Source organism: Mytilus trossulus, chromosome 8 (assembly GCF_036588685.1).
Source record: "Mytilus trossulus isolate FHL-02 chromosome 8, PNRI_Mtr1.1.1.hap1, whole genome shotgun sequence".
Classification (NCBI taxonomy): Eukaryota; Metazoa; Mollusca; class Bivalvia; order Mytilida; family Mytilidae; genus Mytilus; species Mytilus trossulus.
Genome location: NC_086380.1, coordinates 47,627,746 through 47,648,841, shown reverse-complemented (window position 1 = coordinate 47,648,841; position 21,096 = coordinate 47,627,746). Strand labels below are relative to the sequence as shown.

At 32.3% G+C, this 21,096-nt stretch overlaps 1 protein-coding gene across 1 annotated transcript; it reads right to left on the bottom strand.

Annotated features, from left to right (window-relative positions):
* Nucleotides 1-1,963: 1,963 nt before the first annotated feature.
* Nucleotides 1,964-16,732, bottom strand: LOC134681056 (aspartate dehydrogenase domain-containing protein-like). The gene is made up of 8 exons (XM_063540459.1): nt 16,595-16,732; nt 13,565-13,700; nt 10,459-10,543; nt 8,760-8,903; nt 7,467-7,572; nt 6,075-6,195; nt 4,554-4,711; nt 1,964-2,169 (listed from the first exon to the last, which is right to left on the bottom strand). The coding sequence occupies exons 1-8, from the start codon at nt 16,650-16,652 to the stop codon at nt 2,132-2,134; spliced, it is 846 nt and encodes a 281-aa protein (XP_063396529.1). The 5' UTR covers nt 16,653-16,732; the 3' UTR covers nt 1,964-2,131.
* Between the last annotated feature and the right edge of the window lie 4,364 nt (nt 16,733-21,096).

Here is a 21,096-nt window from a genome sequence, read left to right as displayed (position 1 = left end):
TGATGCCAATTTTATCAGTATTTTAGAAAAAAGCATGGTGTATGTGCTAGGACCACGTTAAGAGTCTGTGAGTTGGCATGCTACCCATACTTTAAAGAATGGGGATATCTATTCATTCAGTTGACAAAGGTTGAAATCTTCGTAGATATTTGAAATGCAATAAATGTTCTACCCCAGGCGTTTATATAACTAAGCCGTATGACGAATGACGCAAAACGTCGAATATATTTATTTGGTTTTTGTTATCTCCATGGCACGTTCTGTCAAATCATTTGAGAATAAACATTTTTTAAGAACGTTTTTAAACTGACCATGTGCAGATTTATTTTCACATCTACATAAAACACTTGGAATGTTATATCGATTGATTGATTGAAAAGTCGATCGCGATGTATCTAAAGCGTTTTCACTTGAAGAACAATCGGTTCATAAAAAAAATCGGTCTTCTAAAACTACATCTGGAGATGGAATGCTTACGTACGATTGAAGATTCGATCTTTCTTATTTTTGCAATACAAAAGATCGGCGATCTCAGAAAGGATCGATCTTTATTGTTAGTGGAAACGGAGTCTTAGATTTCTAATGATTTTAAGCAATTATCATCAAAATAAAAAGAAACATTCTTAAACGAAATTAAAATTCATGATACCGGAAGCGAAATTCTGTCCTAGCCTAAAGTAAAAATGAAATATAAAGAAGATATTATTGGTAGATCTGAATAGAAGAATTTGTCTTTAAGTGAAAGATCATCATAACATGTAAGTAAAATACATCATTAAAATTTAGGAAAACGTATGATCAAAAATATCTTGATATGAGTTCATAAGTCAGTTCTGGCAGATTATGTGTAGCCAACACGTCATACAAAGTCCATAGTAGCAAATTCACCGTTAACAAATTTTGTATTTTGTTCAGAAAGGAAGTCCATCTTCTCCTTTTCATATTTCCGAACGGGTGCTTTAACAGTTAGAGTTCTCATCTTTATGTAAGATGTTGTCTTCAGTTTCAATAACACATCGACAAAGACAAAAATGGTAGGATGGCTAGCGAAAAACTGCTCGTTCATGTATAGGCAGGAAAAGACTCGACACCATTCGTTGTTCTCTTTTCCTCGGGGTCAGGGGTGATGCCCAAAGGGTTTGTGGAAATCTCAATTGCCATCAATATAAAATTCCAATATAATTATAATCGGCAGACCTCATGCATTTATCGTCAGATGGAGCATCGGCAATTAATTCAACAAAGCATTCAATAATCAATGTCAGTTGGCAAGTAAGCCAAACCAAAGATTTCTCAATGAAGTTTAACTCATCCTTACCCGAGTCAGTAGTTATATCTAGTAGCTATACTGAGATCAGAACATTTTCTTTATCAAAAAGAAAAAATAAATAATTTATCATATATGTATATTCAAATCTTTATAATTTACCAATTAAATTTGCGGAAAAGTAATAAACTCAAATTGCGGAAACGTATATTTTAAATTTGCGGAAACGTAGTTTTGGGACTTTGAAAAATTAGCGGAAATGCAATACGCCCCTGTCAAGTGAAGCCATGCACTTAATATGACAGTTTACACAGCTTGGTGGACTTCCTGTTCAGGGAAGAATTACGAATTCGCCGGTATTTCAAAGGAATATAACTTATGAAATCAATCTCACGGCTAAGAAATATGGGTGAAAACAGGTCGTTTTAAGTATTACCGGGTTATTCAATGACCCAGCGGGTGTCCCGAGTGATTTATCAGAACAATGCAGAATTGTGAAATCTCGGGTCACACCTGCAGAATACGGGTCAGTCAGTTGACAGGTATGGTATTAGTGCCTACTAGTGGACCAGGAAAAGCTCCATTAGAAGATACAGGACCCATGTTTAGATCTTTTTACAGGAATTCTTTAGATTTTTGTGACTTAAACTAATTCACTATTCATTTATGTAAAAATATTGAAACAACTATTGTGTGTATGCTTTCAATGTTTTATTCTGTTTGCGTTCCACATTTCAATTTATAAGTGAAATCATGTCCACCTTCTTTGTAGCTAGTCTATCTGGTATGTTTGAGAATATGGCAATGTCATACACCTCAACACTTGGAAATACCATCAAATTGTATGATCTTTTCTAGGTGTTGTCAGCAAAGATGAAGACCAGGTCCTTTGCCATGAGCTCCTGCAACCAGAAATAAATAAGTCTACTTTAATATAATTTCCAGTTTATAAATTGCTGCTTAAATTAAATTGAAAGTATTTTTCAAACAATGTGTACTACATGTATACATTTTTCATGTCAGGGCCTTTTAAAACAGATTATATGGTAACGGTTTGTCTTATAATAGAATTCATACAGCTATTTATAAATGCTCACATCCACTTTATTTAAACTTGGGCAAATATTTGTCTCATTTGCAAACATCTCTTTATTTTTATAACTAGAACACCCGCGACATTGTGACTGAATTCAAGTATCTGATTTTGTATAAGCCTTATTTTAGTCTGGATTTTTGGTATTGGTATTGTCATATAATACAATCATGTTGATTAAAAGATATAAGCACTATCTCCAATAATGAGTTATCAAATGGTTTTGACCGAAGCTTGTTAACTTATTTGTAAGTCTTGAATATTTGATGCAGGAATGCAGATAAATAGTGTGAATTTTATTAAAAGAACAAATTCATAAGATTATAACTTAGAAGTACAAATAGTTTTATAAGTGTTGATTATTTTTGCTTTATTTTTAATGTTTTCAAATTATCTTTTTAAAGAGAGGTAAGTTAAACTCTGAAATAGTGCATTGTCTGAAGAAATCTACATGGAATTTTGCTATTTTGTATTTTAGCTGGAAAAAGGTACAGTGACTCTTTCTTTTTGATATTCACAAAGCATTTTCTAACAGCTATCTTCTCATATTTTATTTTACAATTTTCTATCATTTAGTTAAGCTTCTAACCACATAATGATGTATCCTGGATAATCCATACAACATGTGTCATTTTGTCACAACCTTTAGCTTGAGAAAATGTGCAGTGACCTATCAATTTTATTATATTTTAGAACATATATCAACATATACTACGTTAGGCAAATAAATAAAATTGAGGTTGATATGGGTAATGTGTCAAAGAAACAACAGCCCACCCAAAGAGCAGATAACAGCCGAAAGTAGGAAAAAGTCTATCAATTCTATTTTATACTTTCATACCACCTTTAAGGGCCATAGCTACAATAAAGATTTATAGCCTATGTTGATGGGTTTGTATTGCTTAGACTTTAGATTTCTATGTTGTGTCTTGTGTATATGTACTAATATTTGTCTGTTTGTCTTTTTCTTTTTTTAGCCATGCCATTGTCAGTTTCATATGAACAACTAGCCATGCAGAAAGAGACAAATTTTTTAACAATCAATAATACTGAGAAATTGAATTACAGGCATGTTTAAATGCTGAAATTTTTTATGGGACATATAACACATTTTATACTGCACTCATTCTATTTGAGCAGTCAAAATTTGTTGACTGTAAATTTATGAGTATGTCATATACAGTCACTGACCTGATATCACTTTTCCTCATGCATATTTAATTAGAATTTGCCGAAACTATATTTAATTATGTATACCACCTCCTCAACCTGTTCTTGTTTCCAATGTATACATTGAAGCGTGGAAAAATTCAAACTTATTTCTTGTTCAATTTTTGGAAAAAGCATATTTCACTTTTTAATATCTTTTGTTTGAAACCTATAAATTATTATGGTTTATGCTTATTGTTGATATATTAGTCCATACTCAAACGAATTCGTTCACCATCGATTGCAGTTTTCAATAGGTAATGTACATTTCATTGTGTTGTATAATTCTTCGCCTGATCCCAGTATGAGGCTTTTTTAGAGGGAGATTTTTCCTAATATTAAATCAAATAAATAACATTTACACTTTAAACAATTGAATATATTTTTTTCTAGATTGCAGTATAAAGACAATAATAGTGCATTGACTTGGCATACCAACTATATAAGGGTTCTGCCTAAAATGGTGAAGAAGCTCAGCAGAGCCTGGCATTTCCCAGTTTCTAAGCCTCATCCTTATATCATTGATATGGCAAGTCAATGCACTATTATTGTCTATCTAGATCAATACCAGTTTCTTACCAAGTACATGAAGTATACTACTAAAGAAAGAATCTAGTTACTTACCAAGTATACTACTAAAGAAAGAATCTAGTTACTTACCAAGTATACTACTAAAGAAAGAATCTAGTTACTTACCAAGTATACCACTAAAGAAAGAATCCAGTTACTTACCAAGTATACCACTAAAGAAAGAATCTAGTTACTTACCAAGTATACTACTAAAGAAAGAATCTAGTTACTTACCAAGTATACCACTAAAGAAAGAATCTAGTTACTTACCAAGTATACCACTAAAGAAAGAATCTAGTTACTTACCAAGTATACTACTAAAGAAAGAATCTAGTTACTTACCAAGTATACTACTAAAGAAAGAATCTAGTTACTTACCAAGTATACTACTAAAGAAAGAATCTAGTTACTTACCAAGTATACTACTAAAGAAAGAAGCATATGTAGCACTGCCTGTGACTGCTCCAACTTTTGCTGGATTCTTTCGTACAGTTTTAACATGAAATGCTGTGTTATTTTCTACTGATCCAGGTCCCCAAGTCTCTACTTCCACAATATGCCAGTTTTCTAATCTGTCATGAAAAAACATATCTCAAAATTAATTGGAAAAAAATGAATAAGTAAATGTGAATAAAACCCTTGGATATAATGGTGGGATTATTTTCTTCACAGAAGTTTTTGAAAAGATAGCAAACATAATTATTTGAGATTTCTTATTTATCTTCTCATTTTGTTAGTTTGATAGTTAAATGCAAATGTTAAAATAATAATAGCAATACATTAATTGATAACAGATACGCAAAAGATTCAAATTCAATGAATCATGATGTCAGAAGGGCAAGCGGCTAAATAATTTACATAGAAATGTACCAAAAAAGTAGGAAATGGATTCAAAAATGGGGAATAGGTCAAAGAGGCAACAATTGACCAAAGAGCAGACAACAGCTGAAGGCAACCAATGGATCTTCAACGCAACAAGAAAATCCCTCACCCTAAGGTGGTCCTCATCTGGCCCCAAAATGAACTCCAAAACATATAAATGAACTAAAATTTAAAAAAACATAAAAGACTAACAAAGACCAGAGGCTCCTGACTTAGGAGAGGCCTAAAATGTGGTGGGTTTTTACATGATTTGTGAGATCTCAACCCTCCATCTATACCTCTAGCCAATGTAGAATAAAGAAACACATAGCAATATGTTCAGTTAAACTCAGTATAAAAGAAGTTGGAGTATAAAACCGCATACCACTAGTGTTTCCCCATAAATTGACCAATCACGAACTAAAACATGTAAACTAATCAAAAATTTATAAGTCAATTGACCATGACTGAGGGAACAGGGCCTAATAATCTCCATGGAAATAAGATGTGCCAATGTAATACAACTGAATACCAAATATCATTTTCCTATCACTAGTGATTCTCCATAAACTGACCTAATCATGGACTAATACATTGTTGACACTGCTGCTCATGCCAGAACAGCATACATAGAGTATGTACGACTTTTTGACTCCATTATGGCAAGACAAAAAACCAATTATAGTATGTTCATACCAGTACCTATATAAATTTTACATGCTGATTATAAGATCAAGGATGAACATTTTTCAGCAACAATCAATCTGATCAAGATGCTACTAAACACTGTAAGGTTCTAACAATGCACCTAACATAATGGCATTACACCCAGAACCTTATTCTATGTTTTATATCAACATCTGATAAATATTCAAATTTCAAATGATATCTTTCTTTCAATTTTCTTCAAATATTTATGTACTTGAAATTAATGATTTTTATTTGGAACGGTTAAAGGAGAGAGTCTTTTTAGAGAATGTCATCTCCTTTTAGAAGTCCCACAATATCAGGTATGCATCATGTTTGAAAACATTACAGCAGTAAATATGATACTTCATAGTATACTGCACTTACTTGGGATCAGCAATAATTGATCCTTGAACTTTATCAAACCCAAGGTTATGAGCTGCTAATGCTGCTGCTGCCATTGTGTTCACATTGTTAGGTGCTAGAGGACAAAGGTCACGGACTGGACCTACAAGTAGAAATGATGAAGGAGAAGATATTATAGTGTTGCTAAAACCCTGAAATGATATGAACATGTTTAACTGTGCTACCAAAAGACACAAATCAAATATAACATTTTAAACAATATTTTCACATCTTTGACAAGGTTTTAAGCAGAGTTCCTCGAAAACAGCAGTGTTCCAAGGGATTTGACCCTCAAAATTTACTAAGGATTGACAGAATTTTTTGCTATTTTGAAATAGAAATAGTAGTGAGGACCATCAGTCTTTCTTCAGGAACAACCAGATATAAAATGATTCTGAGAACTCTGTTTTAAGTGGAGTAAACAAATGATAATGCATTTCTATTGATCATCTTTTCATTGACTTTTGGAATACATAGAGTTCCTGTTTTATAGCTCTCCTGTCCAAAAGCAAATATACAAAACAAAGTGACTGTGAGCACTAAGGGGTAAAGATAACATTCATTAAGCAGAGGGAACTTAAAATATATCACAACATGGTATTGGCAAAACTGGTACAAGTAAAGTTCAACTACAGTAGGACAAAGGAAGATAACTCCTATTTTTAATATTTACTTAACAATGATTGATATTTTATTTAAGATATAAGTTAGTTTCATGCACCATACAAATTATAGAAATTTTTCCTCACAAGTATAATAATACTCATACACATCATTTTAAAACTTGAATTCTGAGTATTTCTTTGATAAATTTCTTCAATATTCATGCATTTTTAAAAATAATAAAAACATGGCAATAATTTGTGAATTAACCTGAGGAATTAACAGTTAAAAGAATGTTGTGCCCAATGCACTGTTTTGTTCATCTCAGAGTCTAGTCTTTGTGTTATTTTCTATTATTATATGTTTTTGTCATTATCAGTTTATTTGGTTGTTCTATATCATGTATATCGTACCAGGATAGCTATGTAAGCTCTATTATCTTAACTGCTATACATTTCTAAGGGTATGATTGATTAAAAGCAATAGCTCTCACCCCATATGACATTTAGTGACCCCATATATATTGTATTAGGTCACTAGCACACTGTAACTTACAATACAGGCAAACTATATAGAGTAAATAAAATGACATAACATGATATGCAATGGGAAAAAACATGTTTTTTTCTTATTTTTCTTGTTGATCTCTCAATTAGAAATTGAGCATAAGCACCTTTTTATTTGTTTTTTCCCCCCAAAAATCACTAATAATTACAGGCCACTATTTGACTGGTGACATGCACAATGTTTGTGAATAATAACATGTTTTACCATCGTAGAGGACTAATGGCTCTTCAGATACTTCTTCAATTTTTTTCTTCAAATCACCTTCCAACTTAAAACTACTGGGATGCTTGGTCATTGTTACTTTTAATGCCTAAAATAGATAGCACACGTTTGTAGTCATTTTTTTTTAGCTTGTAAGCAATTTTTTTTTAATAAAATTGAGAATGGAAATTGGGAATGTGTCAAAGAGACAACAACCTGACCAAATAAAAAAACAACAGCAGAAGGTCACCAACAGGACTTCAATGTAGCGAGAAATTCCCGCACCCGGAGGCGTCCTTCAGCTGGCCCCTAAACAAATATATACTTGTTCAGTGATAATGAACGCCATACTAATTTCCAAATTGTACACAAGAAACTAAAATTAAAATAATACAAGACTAACAAAGGCCAGAGGCTCCTGACTTGGGACAGGCGCAAAAATGTGTGTGGGATAAACATGTTTGTGAGATCTCAACCCTCCCCCTATACCTCTAACCAATGTAGAAAAGTAAACCCATAACAATACGCACATTAAAATTCAGTTCAAGAGAAGTCCGAGTCTGATTTCAGAAGATGTAACCAAAGAAAATAACTATTTTTACAATTTTTTATGCAAATATAAATAATTGTTAAATAAACAAATATAATCATGATTCCTTGCCAATGAAGTCATTAATTTAATCAGCTTCTTTGAGAAATGGTGTAATCCTTAGTTCAATTTAATCGTACAAATGACAGGGTATAAATTGTAATTTAATCAATTGGACCCATCTCTGACCATAACTTTGTAAAAAATTGTCAGACCCAAACTAAATTTAAACTTGATCTGTAACTTGTCATAATAAAACAATAAACCAAATTTCAAATCAATATCTTTAAGCATGAAGGAAAAAAGCAGAAAACTTATTTGCTGGACCAACCGACGGAGAGAGAGACAGACAAAGACCGGCAGACATGCAGAAAGACAGACAGACAGAGTATCAAATACTTAAACTATACTTGAAATTGTTTTCTTGAATGGTGTTGACTTTTTAGTTCTCTACCATCTAAGTAGAAGCCATGAAATATTTGCCACTGGACGTTAAGCAATCAACAATCAATCAATCAACCTAAGTAAAAGGGGACTACTAGTTAAATACCTAATTCTTGTCTTGTTGGTTCTAAAACGTTAACCCAGCAATGTTCACCACATAAATAGGTTACTAGTACCCAGTAATAACTAATCTGACTAATAAAGAATATGCTTAGTTACTGTTAACTCGAGTTTAAAAGTGTTTTGAAGTAGAAGAGACTTACTTGTAATGTTCCTCTATCAGCCATTTTTTTTATGTCCTCCCCACCCCAGAATGCACCACTTGGAATATACAGTCCATGCTTATCTGAAGCATTCCTCAATGAAGTTTCTAATGTCTGGTCACTTAAAGCTGTAGGTGATCCTATCTGAAATAGAAAATAGGTTCTTAATGAACGGTAGGTGATCCTATCTGAAATAGAAAATAGGTTCTTAATGAACGGTAGGTGATCCTATCTGAAATAGAAAATAGGTTCTTAATGAACGGTAGGTGATCCTATCTGAAATAGAAAATAGGTTCTTAATGAACGGTAGGTGATCCTATCTGAAATAGAAAATAGGTTCTTAATGAACGGTAGGTGATCCTATCTGAAATAGAAAATAGGTTCTTAATGAACGGTAGGTGATCCTATCTGAAATAGAAAATAGGTTCTTAATGAACGGTAAGTGATCTTATCTGAAACAGAATACAGATTATCTCAATGAAAGTAGGTGATCCCAACTGAAACAGAACAAAAGTTACACTGCTACTTTTGCAAAAGTACTTTTTCTGTACTTGAAATCTGTAGTACTGGAAATTTGCTTTTAATATTTAGTTACCTGTTTTTTATAGTACTTGATTTATACCTAAAATATTTGTACAGAAATAGTACCAACAATGATCACAGTATATCATGTTTGAAGATCATAACTATAAGAGATTTGAAATAGACAAACTTTCAAAATGCTGAAAATCTAATGATGTAACCAAAAATCTGCAGTACTTAAATTTCCAGTACAAATCAAGTACTGTAAAATAAAGGTAACTAAATATTACAATAATTTTAAAGTAAAAAAATAGTACTGAATATGAAAAGTAGATTTCCAGTACTACAGATTTTTGGTACTGAAATAGTACCTATGCAAATGTAGCTGTGCAAGTGGGGAATATGAAACTAAAGACTGTGCACAATGAACCCCCATAAAATCTGGGGGTGATCTCAAGTGCTCAAAAAGGGTATCCAGTTGTTTAAATATTGCAGCAATTAGCTTTACAATTTAAATTACCATCACTGTTTAGGCTAAATATGGCCCACTTATTTTATTCAAACAAGATTTTGACTTCAGGGAACAACAATCATATTTCTTATAGCATGTATAGATCATTTTTGTATTAGCAGCTTAATTACTAAAGAGAATTATTTTCTAAAATTTGGAAACTTATGAGTTTTACAAGGTTATTTTCGATTTATAATACATGTATTTTAACCATTAATCTATCTCCAGTAACAGCAATCATGGGTTGAAAAGTTAAAACACAATTTTGAATCTTGACCCCCTTAACATTTTAATTCTTAGTCCAATTTTGATTTAAACCAGCAGAGTAGTTTAACATGAAAAGATTATTGGAGAATGCAAAGTTTATGGCAGACACTCAACAACAAGTGATTAAAAATTTACATAATTATAATAATACATGTAATAATAAATTCTGAATCTAAAGAGAGTAAACATAGTAAGTTTTAATAATTTATATCTTCTGAAGCTCTCCAATGGCCAGACCTGTGAGCTATACAGATGGGCATATTATCTAAAACAAACAAAGGACTACACAGACAGACATAGAAACAGATGAACCTTGGGTTAGCAATGCTGTTCCCCACCTTTTAATCAAGAGGGTGTAAGGAAATTATTGTCCCAATCTTTTAAAAAAGGTTTGCTCACCATATAATCAGCATTTTGAAGAAATTTAGGTCCCCATTCATGTGAAATTTTAGGATGGGCTACCTCCACAATTAAATCTGCCTGCCTGAAAATATATATCAGATATGACAATAAAAAAATATCATTATAATAAGTATGAAAAGTATCTATAAGGCCTGAAATAAAATTTCATTTGTTTGGCATTACTGCCCAACCCACTGAAAATCTTGCCGCCCGAATAATTTTATTGGTGTTTCAAAATTCGTATTTTTTTAATTTAAAATGTAAACTGTATTCAGAGCAAGCGCTTGAATGGCATAGATTAGAAAAAAGTCTGCCAAAAATGTAAAAAAGACAGGCAGTGGATAGCATCCCCTAATGCTCCATTCAAGGGAGAGGGGTGTTTTATTAAATCATAAGATTTTCACCTAATCTTTACATGGAACATGGATTGATGTTCTGAAAGGCCTTGTAGAGAACTCAAATGTCGTCTTTGGTAAAGCAGACAGTGACACTATTGTTGGTGTCTGCTTGGCATCCTGACTTCATGGGATAGAAGCTTTTCACCAAGACATGACAGAACAAACATCTGTAGCTTTAACCTTTGAAAGATCTCTTGAATATGTGAAATCTATCATTTTTCTTGAACCAGATAACAAAGCATGTTGCCATGTAAATTCCAAAACAATGCATTCTTTGACCTATAAATTATTTACTTTTACAAATTGTGACTTGGATGGAGAGTTGTCTCGTTGGCACTCATACCACATCTTCTTATATCTATTCAAAATGATGTCTTGGCTTGATGGCTGAAAGGTGTACCTGCACCAAAGCTAAAAGACCAATACATGTATGGTCCCAGATTTACAGGTTTATAGCAGTTTTGTACCTGTAGAGGTTAGCCTGGTACAAAACATACATATTTTAAAGACTAGCCTCTTGTGTGTATCACAAACTTAAAACCCAACCCCTTTTTTCTAAACATGGATATAAAAGATAATTCTTAAAACAGAAAAGATATCTGACAGCAACATATTTATAAATATTGTCTGGCATTCATGTCTGTTCTTGTGCCAACCTTCTAAATTTGTAATATTTTGCTATCCTCAAAAGCTGATCAGGGGCTGCAGTGGCTTTGATTGTTTTCTAGTTCGACAAAATTTACATGTATCAATGCTAGTCTATCACCTCTAGGTATAAGTTTGCAACCACAAAATAAAGGTTAGATTGTTTAGACATTTATGATAAGGTTCCTCTGTGCACTACACTTTCATCCACTAATAAACTGATTGTCATGAACTTGCCAATATGGTGTAGAAAGTTAATTTTAAATCCCATCAAACAAGCAAACAATGAATCAAAGCTTAAATCATCTATATGTACAGGGAGCTGTAGTGGTCGAACTGATTAAGATATATGACAAGTTTACAAAACTGAAGGCAACTTCAAGATGTGACATTGAGACTCTGTTCAATAGAAAGTCCCACAATTAAGATTCAATTTTCATGTCTAACATGTTATATGGTTAATGCAGTTCCCTACCACAGATCTGTTTCTGCTGGGTACTTTGGTTTACTCCTCCAAAAACACTGAACGTCTGACATGAAATTACCCATATGTTGTAGAATGTGACATTAACCCCTATCAAAGAAACCATCAGTTTGTGCACACAACTGCAAAATGCTGCACTGCTTTTGGCTGTGATCTAGAGTCAAAATGATTATGGTTGCAATATATATATATAGTTTTTAAATGTAATATAAAAAAAAATCCTTACCTACCTACCCAACTGCTGATGGTGTGAGTCGGCAATGCCAAACAAACAATTTTTTAAGGGTGGCCTAACCTGTGACAGTTGAGTAAACAATGAAGTACATTTATGACAGTAGTTGCCAAACATTAAATTAAATTTCAAAGGCATTGTCTCAATTGTTCAATTGACCTTTTTTCAGTGTATTAATGTACTATATGTGTACTGAAGTTCTAAAATGAATATTCTGTGACAATCACAAATGAAATACATATGAAACTGATGAAAAATAATGTTTATTCAATAGTCCATTTGCCAATTACCAATTTGATTCTGTTGTCACACACTTTTAAACAAGTTACTTCCCTTTGTCAATTTAGACTGGTTCTATCCAGGACAATATTGGCTTTTGCCAATGCAAAGTATGACTAATTGAAAATGATGTATCTATGGTTCAACTAATTTTTCATGAAAAATAATTTCTAATGTCGTAAGTATTTAGCTAAACAACAAATAAATGTAATTAAAAGATTTAAAAACCTTATAGATAACTCACATTACACACAGGTAAATTTTCTAATTCTGCTAGCTCTCCATTGTTAATAAAAAAATTAATGTCCCTCATATAGGAGAAAACTAAAAAAAAGGTCTCTAATTACAGGGTCAATTACGGGAATTGGCAAATGGACTATTCTTGAACCAATGCATGTATTTATCACACACTTAGTCTTCTGTGCATGATTTATCATTTTTACACAAACATATCGTCTAATCATCAATTTTTTCTCTCTCTCTCTCTGTTATTGTGTGAATATATGATGGCTAATTATTTGTTGTGTTTTGACACTAAAGTTTACAGATTGTCACCTTATAAGGTATATATATGTAGTAAACAATCAACAAATAAGCATGGGTATTGAGAAATTGTATAATATGTACAACCAAACAATAGTTTATTTAAATGAGAGATCCATGCATATTACGACCACCGTATTTTTACCAGATGGGTCATGCTAAGGTCACTTTGCAAATATGTCATTGAATTGCTTCCTTGAAGCAAACAATTAAAAAAAACATAGGTTTTATAATGAAAACTATCCATTTAGTCTTAAAAAACATATGCATAATTTTTTTTTTAATTTGAGGTTTCATATGACTTTAAACATAAAACTAATAATAGTAATATCCCATTTTGTATTTAAGTAAATGAAATTCTCTTTGCTATTTTGAAGTTTCATAAGAATTGATAAATAAAGGTAAATTTTATCAGCTGACTTTTCCAAATATCTACTTGATAAACATGTGGCTAATCATGAAGCTGAAATATTACATCATGTTCATACTGTAAAGTTATTGAAGTATTGCTAGTTATTCAACCTCTGTGGGAAATCATTCAGTTCTTCTAGAATTAACTCTTTGTTCTTAAAGTCATCTAATGCTTCCCGTGTCCTGTTCCAAATGAATGCCAGTTCTAATCTATCATCATCTTGAATTGTTTGTACAAGGTATTTACCTGTCAATGAAAAATATAAAAAAAAATCTCCTACTTAGCAAAATCATTATTCCACATCTTGCATATACATGTATGTCATGTATGTATTGATATAGATTCTTACATTGATACCAGTGGATTATCGGATTTATCCAATCGAGATAGTTAAATTATCAATTTTAAAGTCCGAGCCGCCTTGGCGAGGACTTTAAAATTAATAATTTAACTATTTTAGTGAATAATTACTCATCAATTGAGGTGCTCCTGTATTGGAGGAAGATTCTCAAAACAGACTTTTACAGAAAGAATGAAAACTGATGTTTCTGGTCCAAGACCACAATTAATTTGTAGTGCATTACTTTTAGAACATAAATGAAAATTAAAAAAATCCCACCTGCGCTTTCTCAATGAAATTTTTACAGTGTGTTGTACTAATTTTGGGACAAATTATATCAAAGTTATAGAAAACTTCATTGGCTCTAACTCAAAATATGGACAATTTTGTCTTTAGGGTGTCTTGAAATCTTTTGACAGCTTCCGAAGTGCTAATTTTTAACCTTTTTCAGCTGGACCAAATCACTACTTTCCTGTAAAATTCTGGACCCAAATTTTTTTACAGTGTAATTTCATCCCCCTACTTACAATTTGAGGCATTAAACATGGAGAAATAAATTTGGAAGAGGTATAATAATTAATGGCAAGTAACCCACTGTTTACACTAGGGACTATATTCAAGAACAACGAAAAGCAAGGGACAATTGTGGTCTCAGACCTTCTCTCCCACATTGTCCCAAATCATCCTCAGTTATTATATAAGTTGACCTAAAAATGTTAAAGCATTGCATAATATTGATGTTTGAATCATCTACAGTAAACATGGTAAATATAATTATGTTTATAGTAAATAAATACTGGTTTTAAATTAGTACGTGAATTCTGAGAATGATTTTAATAATCAGTAAAGGATATATACCTGCTTCTGAGTAGTGTGGCATTCCATCACTGACGTCATTACAATGTAGGTTGGATATATTTAGCATATTTCGAAATATAGATTTTTCCAGATTGTAAAAGAAACATAAATAGTGTAAGGAAAAGCTCAAAATACAACAGTTTCACAAGAAACAAAGGGAATGTGTGAAAAAGTGTATCAATTCAATGTATTCATTTTTGTGTCTCCTTCTCATCAATCTCAGTAAGATTTTTGGTTTTTTTTCTAAAATATTAAAACAAAATGAATGACGTGAGAGGATGTCAATCTGGCCAACCCCATAGGGGATTGACGGCTTGAGGCCATCTTTCCCAAAAATGCTTGTTTTGGGCCTTTAATTCCTATACGATAGGATGAATATCCCCAAAATCAATCCCAACCTTCCTTTAGTGGTATTGAACCTTCTTAATAAACTTAAAGACGACGATATCATACATGTACCATTATACGATCCAAAAAATGTTTGCGATCATATAAAAACGTTTGCAGTGGCGGATCCAGAGGGGGGGTTCCGGGGGTGTGCACCCCCCCTTTATTTTGGCCGATCAATGCATTTGTATCGGGACATATGTTTTGCACCCCCCCCTTTGCCCTGGGTTAGCATCCCCCCTTTCGAAAATTCCTGCATCCGCCACTGGTTTGTGAGGCTACATGTATATCATTTCAAACAGTTGTTACAATCATTTCTTAGTCAAACAAACACTATTTATGTATGTGCCTTTCCCAAGTCAGGAGACTGTAATTCAGTGGTTGTCGTGTGTTTATGCGTTACATATTTGTTTCTCGTTCATTTTTTTACATAAATATAGCCATTAGTTTTCTCACTTGAATTGTTTTACATTGTCTTATCGGGGCCTTTTATAGCTGACTATATGCGGTATGGGCTTTGCTCATTGTTGAAGGCCGTATGGTGACCTATAATTGTTAATGTTTGTGTCATTTTGGTCTTTTGTGGATAGTTGTCTCATTGGCAATCATACCACATCTTCTTTTTATATACAAGTACTAAATTAATTAGTATTTAATATTTAGTCATCAATGATCATCAATCATTTTATAGCAATAGACAACTTTAGAGTTTGATGCATTTCTGTCAAAAACTTTTGTTTTAGTGAACATCATTCATGCGTTTGGGAGTGTCGTCACTTTCGTTCTAATGTTGATCAGTGAGAGGTTTGAAAACTAATAAAGCTATATAATAAATTGCAAGACACTACGATGCTTGATGAACGTTTATAGACGTCATAATAGCGTGCATAATTGACCAGATTTTTCGTGACTTACAAACTCGAAAGTGGTCTAAAGATGAATACATTCATTGACATCACCAATATATTACCTGTTACTGAAAAAACACTTTTTATTTTAGAATTGATGTGAAAAGCTATGAATGGTACTAGCGGGATTTGAACCCTCAATCTCGGGTTCTAAAGGCAGCGCTCTAACCAATTGAGCCAAAGAAGATCTCCCCTAACTCAACTAGGTGGACTACCTTTAAATCTCCAGGTCTACAACACTCTTCCCCTTTTTCTTTTTGCGGGCTGCGTACCATCCATCCGAGCAACTCACAGGTCCACTACCTGTACAACCCCGAGACATCTACTCGGAAATCCTCTGGCCAGTTCCACCTAGATGTGTCATGGTCATCTTATGACTGCTGGTCACCACCATGACCCCATATCAACTGAACTGCCAGGCACCTATATACACTTGTTTGTACAAGTAGTAATTGCTCGCAGCGCCAATGATGTGAAAATCTATGAATGGTACTAGCGGGATATCTCCAGGTCTACAACAGAATCCCTTTCTTGTATTTTCATGAGCAAATGATGAGACTCCAAATTATTAACTCTTTATGAACTAAGTTTTTTGCTTCATGGATAAATATGTTAACATGGTTAAGTTATTTTAGAACCAGTTTTACCTAAATGACCATATCCTACGATACCAATGCGAATTTTCTTCTTCTTCAACGAGGACATAACTTGGGTCTAAAGGGTAAGGGGAAAGAAACAAGAATCGCTGTACTGTTTTACGTGTCCATATAACATGTAAAGCGAGATGTAAAGTTAGAAAGAGAAACAAAACATGACGAAACGTACCAAAACACGCGAATCTTTCAATTCAGGGTTTTATTTTACGTCGATAGACGGATATTGATATTCAATATTAAAAATTCAAATTTCAAAAAGTTTTCACATTTTAGATTTTTTGTTCCGGCAAAGTCAAATTCATGTTCACTGACCGATTTTAAGCAAATTCTCAAATTTGATTTATAACAATGTGAAACATCTACAAACAATTAATAGGGCTCGGGCATGAAAATACGTAGCTTCGTTTCGCGTGTATTTTGCTTTAGACCCCATCTAATTTTACAATCGAGTTGACCTATATTAGGGGACGACCATTTGATAATTGGGGGGGGGGGGGGGGGAATAAATAATTCAGCCTTGTTAATAACAAAAATAAATGGTTTGTTCTGTGGTTGTTTGAAAATTATTTACTTGAATTGCAATGTATTGAAAATGAAAACTCAGCAGGTCCAATTGAAAGTATGAGATGGCACCAGATTCTTCATAAATTATTTTTTCCCCAAAAAAAATCCATACTACATCCCCATTTTTTTAATTGAATATAATTGAAATGTCTTAAAAATGATTTTATTTAACTTGAGATATATTGTCTCAGGATAACAGGGCCGTAACTACATTGAGGCAAATGCCTCGTGTAGGCTGAAATTTCAAAACCAAACGCTTGTCTCCATATCAAATAGTGTTCACGGTGAGTGCCTTGCAAGAAGCAAGTTCTATTTTCCCTCAGATGTAGCCCTGATTTGTCGGGATCAATGTGTCTTTTGTTCATTGATTGCCTTGCTATGTCGTAATTATTTTTTTTTAATGGCCCTTATCGGCTTCCGTACCTTTCCGTATTCTGTTTAGTGATGCATTCCTTTTGTAATCTAGTAATTTTGTTATAAACTTGATCAAGAGTTTAAAAAAAAAAACAGCAGCCACAGACTTAACTATGTGAATTTCCTTTTATGCTTTATCATGCACATTGGTTTTTTGATGTTGTCCCAAATTAAGAAACTTAGGTCTTAAACTGAATTTATACATTTTGCTTTGATACCAAAATATTGTCAAAAAATGATTAAAACAAAACTTTGTTTTTGATCGGTTATTTATTTTTGTGAACTAAAAGGACAGATTATTCATTTTCTGCACTATTGAAGCATCAACATATGTATATGTTACCGGTGTATATGTTACAGTGAATTTGTATAATCAGGGATTATGTAGAATAACTGATTTTTCAGGGAATATGTAGAATCACTAAAATCATTAGTAATTATATATATAATCCCTGAAAATGACCAGTGATTTTACATAATCACTGAACATTTTAATAATTATTCTACATATTCCCTAATATGATTTCAGGGATTATCAATAATGTGAGGATGCTTTGTTTGTTAAAATAAATAAATAAATAATATAGACAAATTATCATTTTTTTTCTTTCATATTCCTTGCCAGATGAAATAATTTTGCCTTTAAACACAGAGGATAATCTTAAATATATAACAACACATGGTTTCGAGATAAAGTTGAAGACTTCAAAATTAATAATAATAAACATTGATTTCCCTTTATAGCGATAACTTTACATGTATTGTTTGTTGCTTAAAAGCCAACGTCAGATGAATATTCATGTTCTATTTGTAAATCCACAGAGCTTGTTATTTGTGGCAAAGAAGATGAAGGAACATCTGTTTTGTGGTTTAGTTTATTTATTTTTTTTGGGGTATTTTTTTGTCAAATGAACAAGAAAATTCAAACTGAGAGAACTTAAATGCCATGATGATAAAACAAGTAGAACTGAAGGATTGATTGATAAAAAGAACAAATTTTAGAGGAAGCTGACATTTGGCGTAATATTCTCATAGCAATTCTGCAGGGAAAAAAGAAAAGGGAAACCCAAAAAACATAATCATTGGCAATTGTTCGCAAAAAGTCTGCCGAAAAAGAATATTGCCTGGCCACATAACGCAGTATTTTGCTCGAAGAGTTTCGAGGTTGCTCATTCTCTTTTTTAGGGAAACCTTGAGATGGTTTTACAGAACACTTTATTTTTCTTAGGTGTGTCGAAAATTTTGATTCGATATGTGAAGGAAAAGTTTTTTTTTTAAATGTGGATATTGTGACAGATTTGCTTTCGCAAATTTTTGGTTCTTCCCTCGCCGGGATTCGAACCCATGCTACTGTGATATCGTGACACCAGATCGCCTGCACTGCAACCGTCCCGCTAGACCACACGAACACCTGGGCTTCACAAAAGTAAAGCTTTCGGTGGGCATGTCCACGTCTGTTTTAATCTAGCGGCGTACTACAGTACATACGACTCATCAGTGACGCTCATGTCAAAAAGGCATGTAGATGTTATTGTTAAAGATCAGCTAAATTATCTATAGTAAAGGATCCTACAAATTCATGTAATTCATTTTCCTTTGGGAAAATTATTCAATAAAATTATACACACTAGACTAATGAAGTTTATTAACACTAATAATTTGATAAGTGAAAATCAGATTGGCTTCAAAGAAAAAGCTAGAACAGCAGATCATATCTTCTCATTAAAGTCTATTGTAGACAAATATAAAACAAAACAAAAAGAAAATTTTTGCAGCATTTATAGATCTGCGAAAAGCCTTTGATACTGTCTGGAGGGAGGGTTAATTCTACATTCTACTCCAAAACAGACTTCCAGGCAAGCTTTTTAATGTCATCCAATCAATGTATAATGACAACAAATGCAGAATTAAATTTCAAAATGGTATGAGCCATGAATTTATATCAAATTATGGAGTAAAACAAGGGGATGTACTTAGCCCCACTTTGTTTAATATTTATATAAATGGCCTTGTAAATGACCTTGATCATGCAAACACTCAACCAATTATTATAGGAGATGTTAAATTAACATCATTATTATATGCAGATGACATTATTTTATTATCTGAAACCCAAGAAGGGCTACAAAATGCACTAAATGAGTTAACTAAATTTTGTTCCCTATGGAAACTTGATGTTAACAAACAAAAATCAAAAATTATAATATTCAATTCTAATGGAAAATCTCACTGTAATTATTTTAAAGTAGAAAAAGAACATCTTGAGACTGTTAAATCTATTTGTTACCTTGGAATAACTATAAATTGTTCAGGAAGTTTAAGTCATTCAAAAAAAAAATCTTATGGAAAAAGGGAGAAAGGCTTGGTTTAAAATTAAAAAAACAGTCTCTTTAGATAATTCCTGCAGTATGCTTGAAAAATTATTTGATACTTTAGTTGTTCCAATAACTCTTTATGGGAGTGAAGTTTGGGATGTAAGCCAAGTGTTCAAAGATTCAGATCTATTTGAACATTTACATATTAAATTTATTAAAGAAATTTTAGGTGTACAGTGCAAAACAACAAATGTAGCCTGTTTAACTGAGACAAACAGAATCCCTTTGTACTTTAAAATTCAGCTTTCAGCTATAAAATTTCTAAACCATATTGTAAATTCGCCTAACACTTAAGTCCATAAATATATAATAATGTAGAGAAAACAAGTAAATGGGTTAACATTGTAAAAGACTGGTTAAATAAATTAGGTTTTGGTCATCTCACTTTTGATACTTTTAATTTAAAATATCACATAAATAGTATCCAACAAAGAATCTATGACCAGGCTTATCAAATTATAAATTGTTCTATCAATAAATGTGAAAAATTAAATTTCTTTTGTCATACTAAAAGAATTAGAAAAAGGCCCCCATATATTGATATATGTAAATTCAAAACTGACCGATCAGTTTTCAGTAAATTTAAACTAAGTGCACATTCCCTAGCAATTGAAAGAGGGCGTTATACCAACATTGAAAGAAGTAAACGCATTTGCTTATCCTGTAACAGACAAGAAATTGAGGATGAATACCATTTCTTCTCAATCTGTCCATGCTATACATCATTAAGGGATACCTATATACAAAATATTAATAAAAATCTTAATTTAAATTTTATTAAATTGCAGTCCACTATAACACTTAAGCATTTGACTGTACTTTTAAATATCAGTCTTCCAGTCATTATAAAAATCACCATAAAGTATATTAATGATTGTCTTTTATTAAGAACATCTGTATAACTTGTATTTCTTTTAATATGCAATGCCAACCTAATTTTTGTTTGTGTTCTTTTTTCAATTGTTCATGAACATTAATAATGTGTTAACTGTTGATATTTATAGCCTTTTTTCTTCTTTGCTGTGAATACCACTGTCACTCTAATATAATTGTAATCAATTTAACTATTGTAAGTTTATTGTCTTTAAATTTTGTATGCCATAACCATTTAATGTAAATGTGTTTGTGCGAATAAAATAT

Excerpts from the sequence above, each read along its gene's own strand:
- LOC134681056 (XM_063540459.1), bottom strand. The coding sequence starts at position 16,652 with ATGTCCTCGTTGAAGAAGAAGAAAATTCGCATTGGTATCGTAGGATAT. Across the intron at positions 8,904-10,458 it reads TTCAAAATGCTGATTATATG|ATAGGATCACCTACAGCTTT; the intron begins GTGAGCAAACCT and ends TTTCTATTTCAG. Across the intron at positions 2,170-4,553 it reads TTTCTTTAGTAGTATACTTG|GAGCTCATGGCAAAGGACCT; the intron begins GTAAGTAACTAG and ends TTCTGGTTGCAG.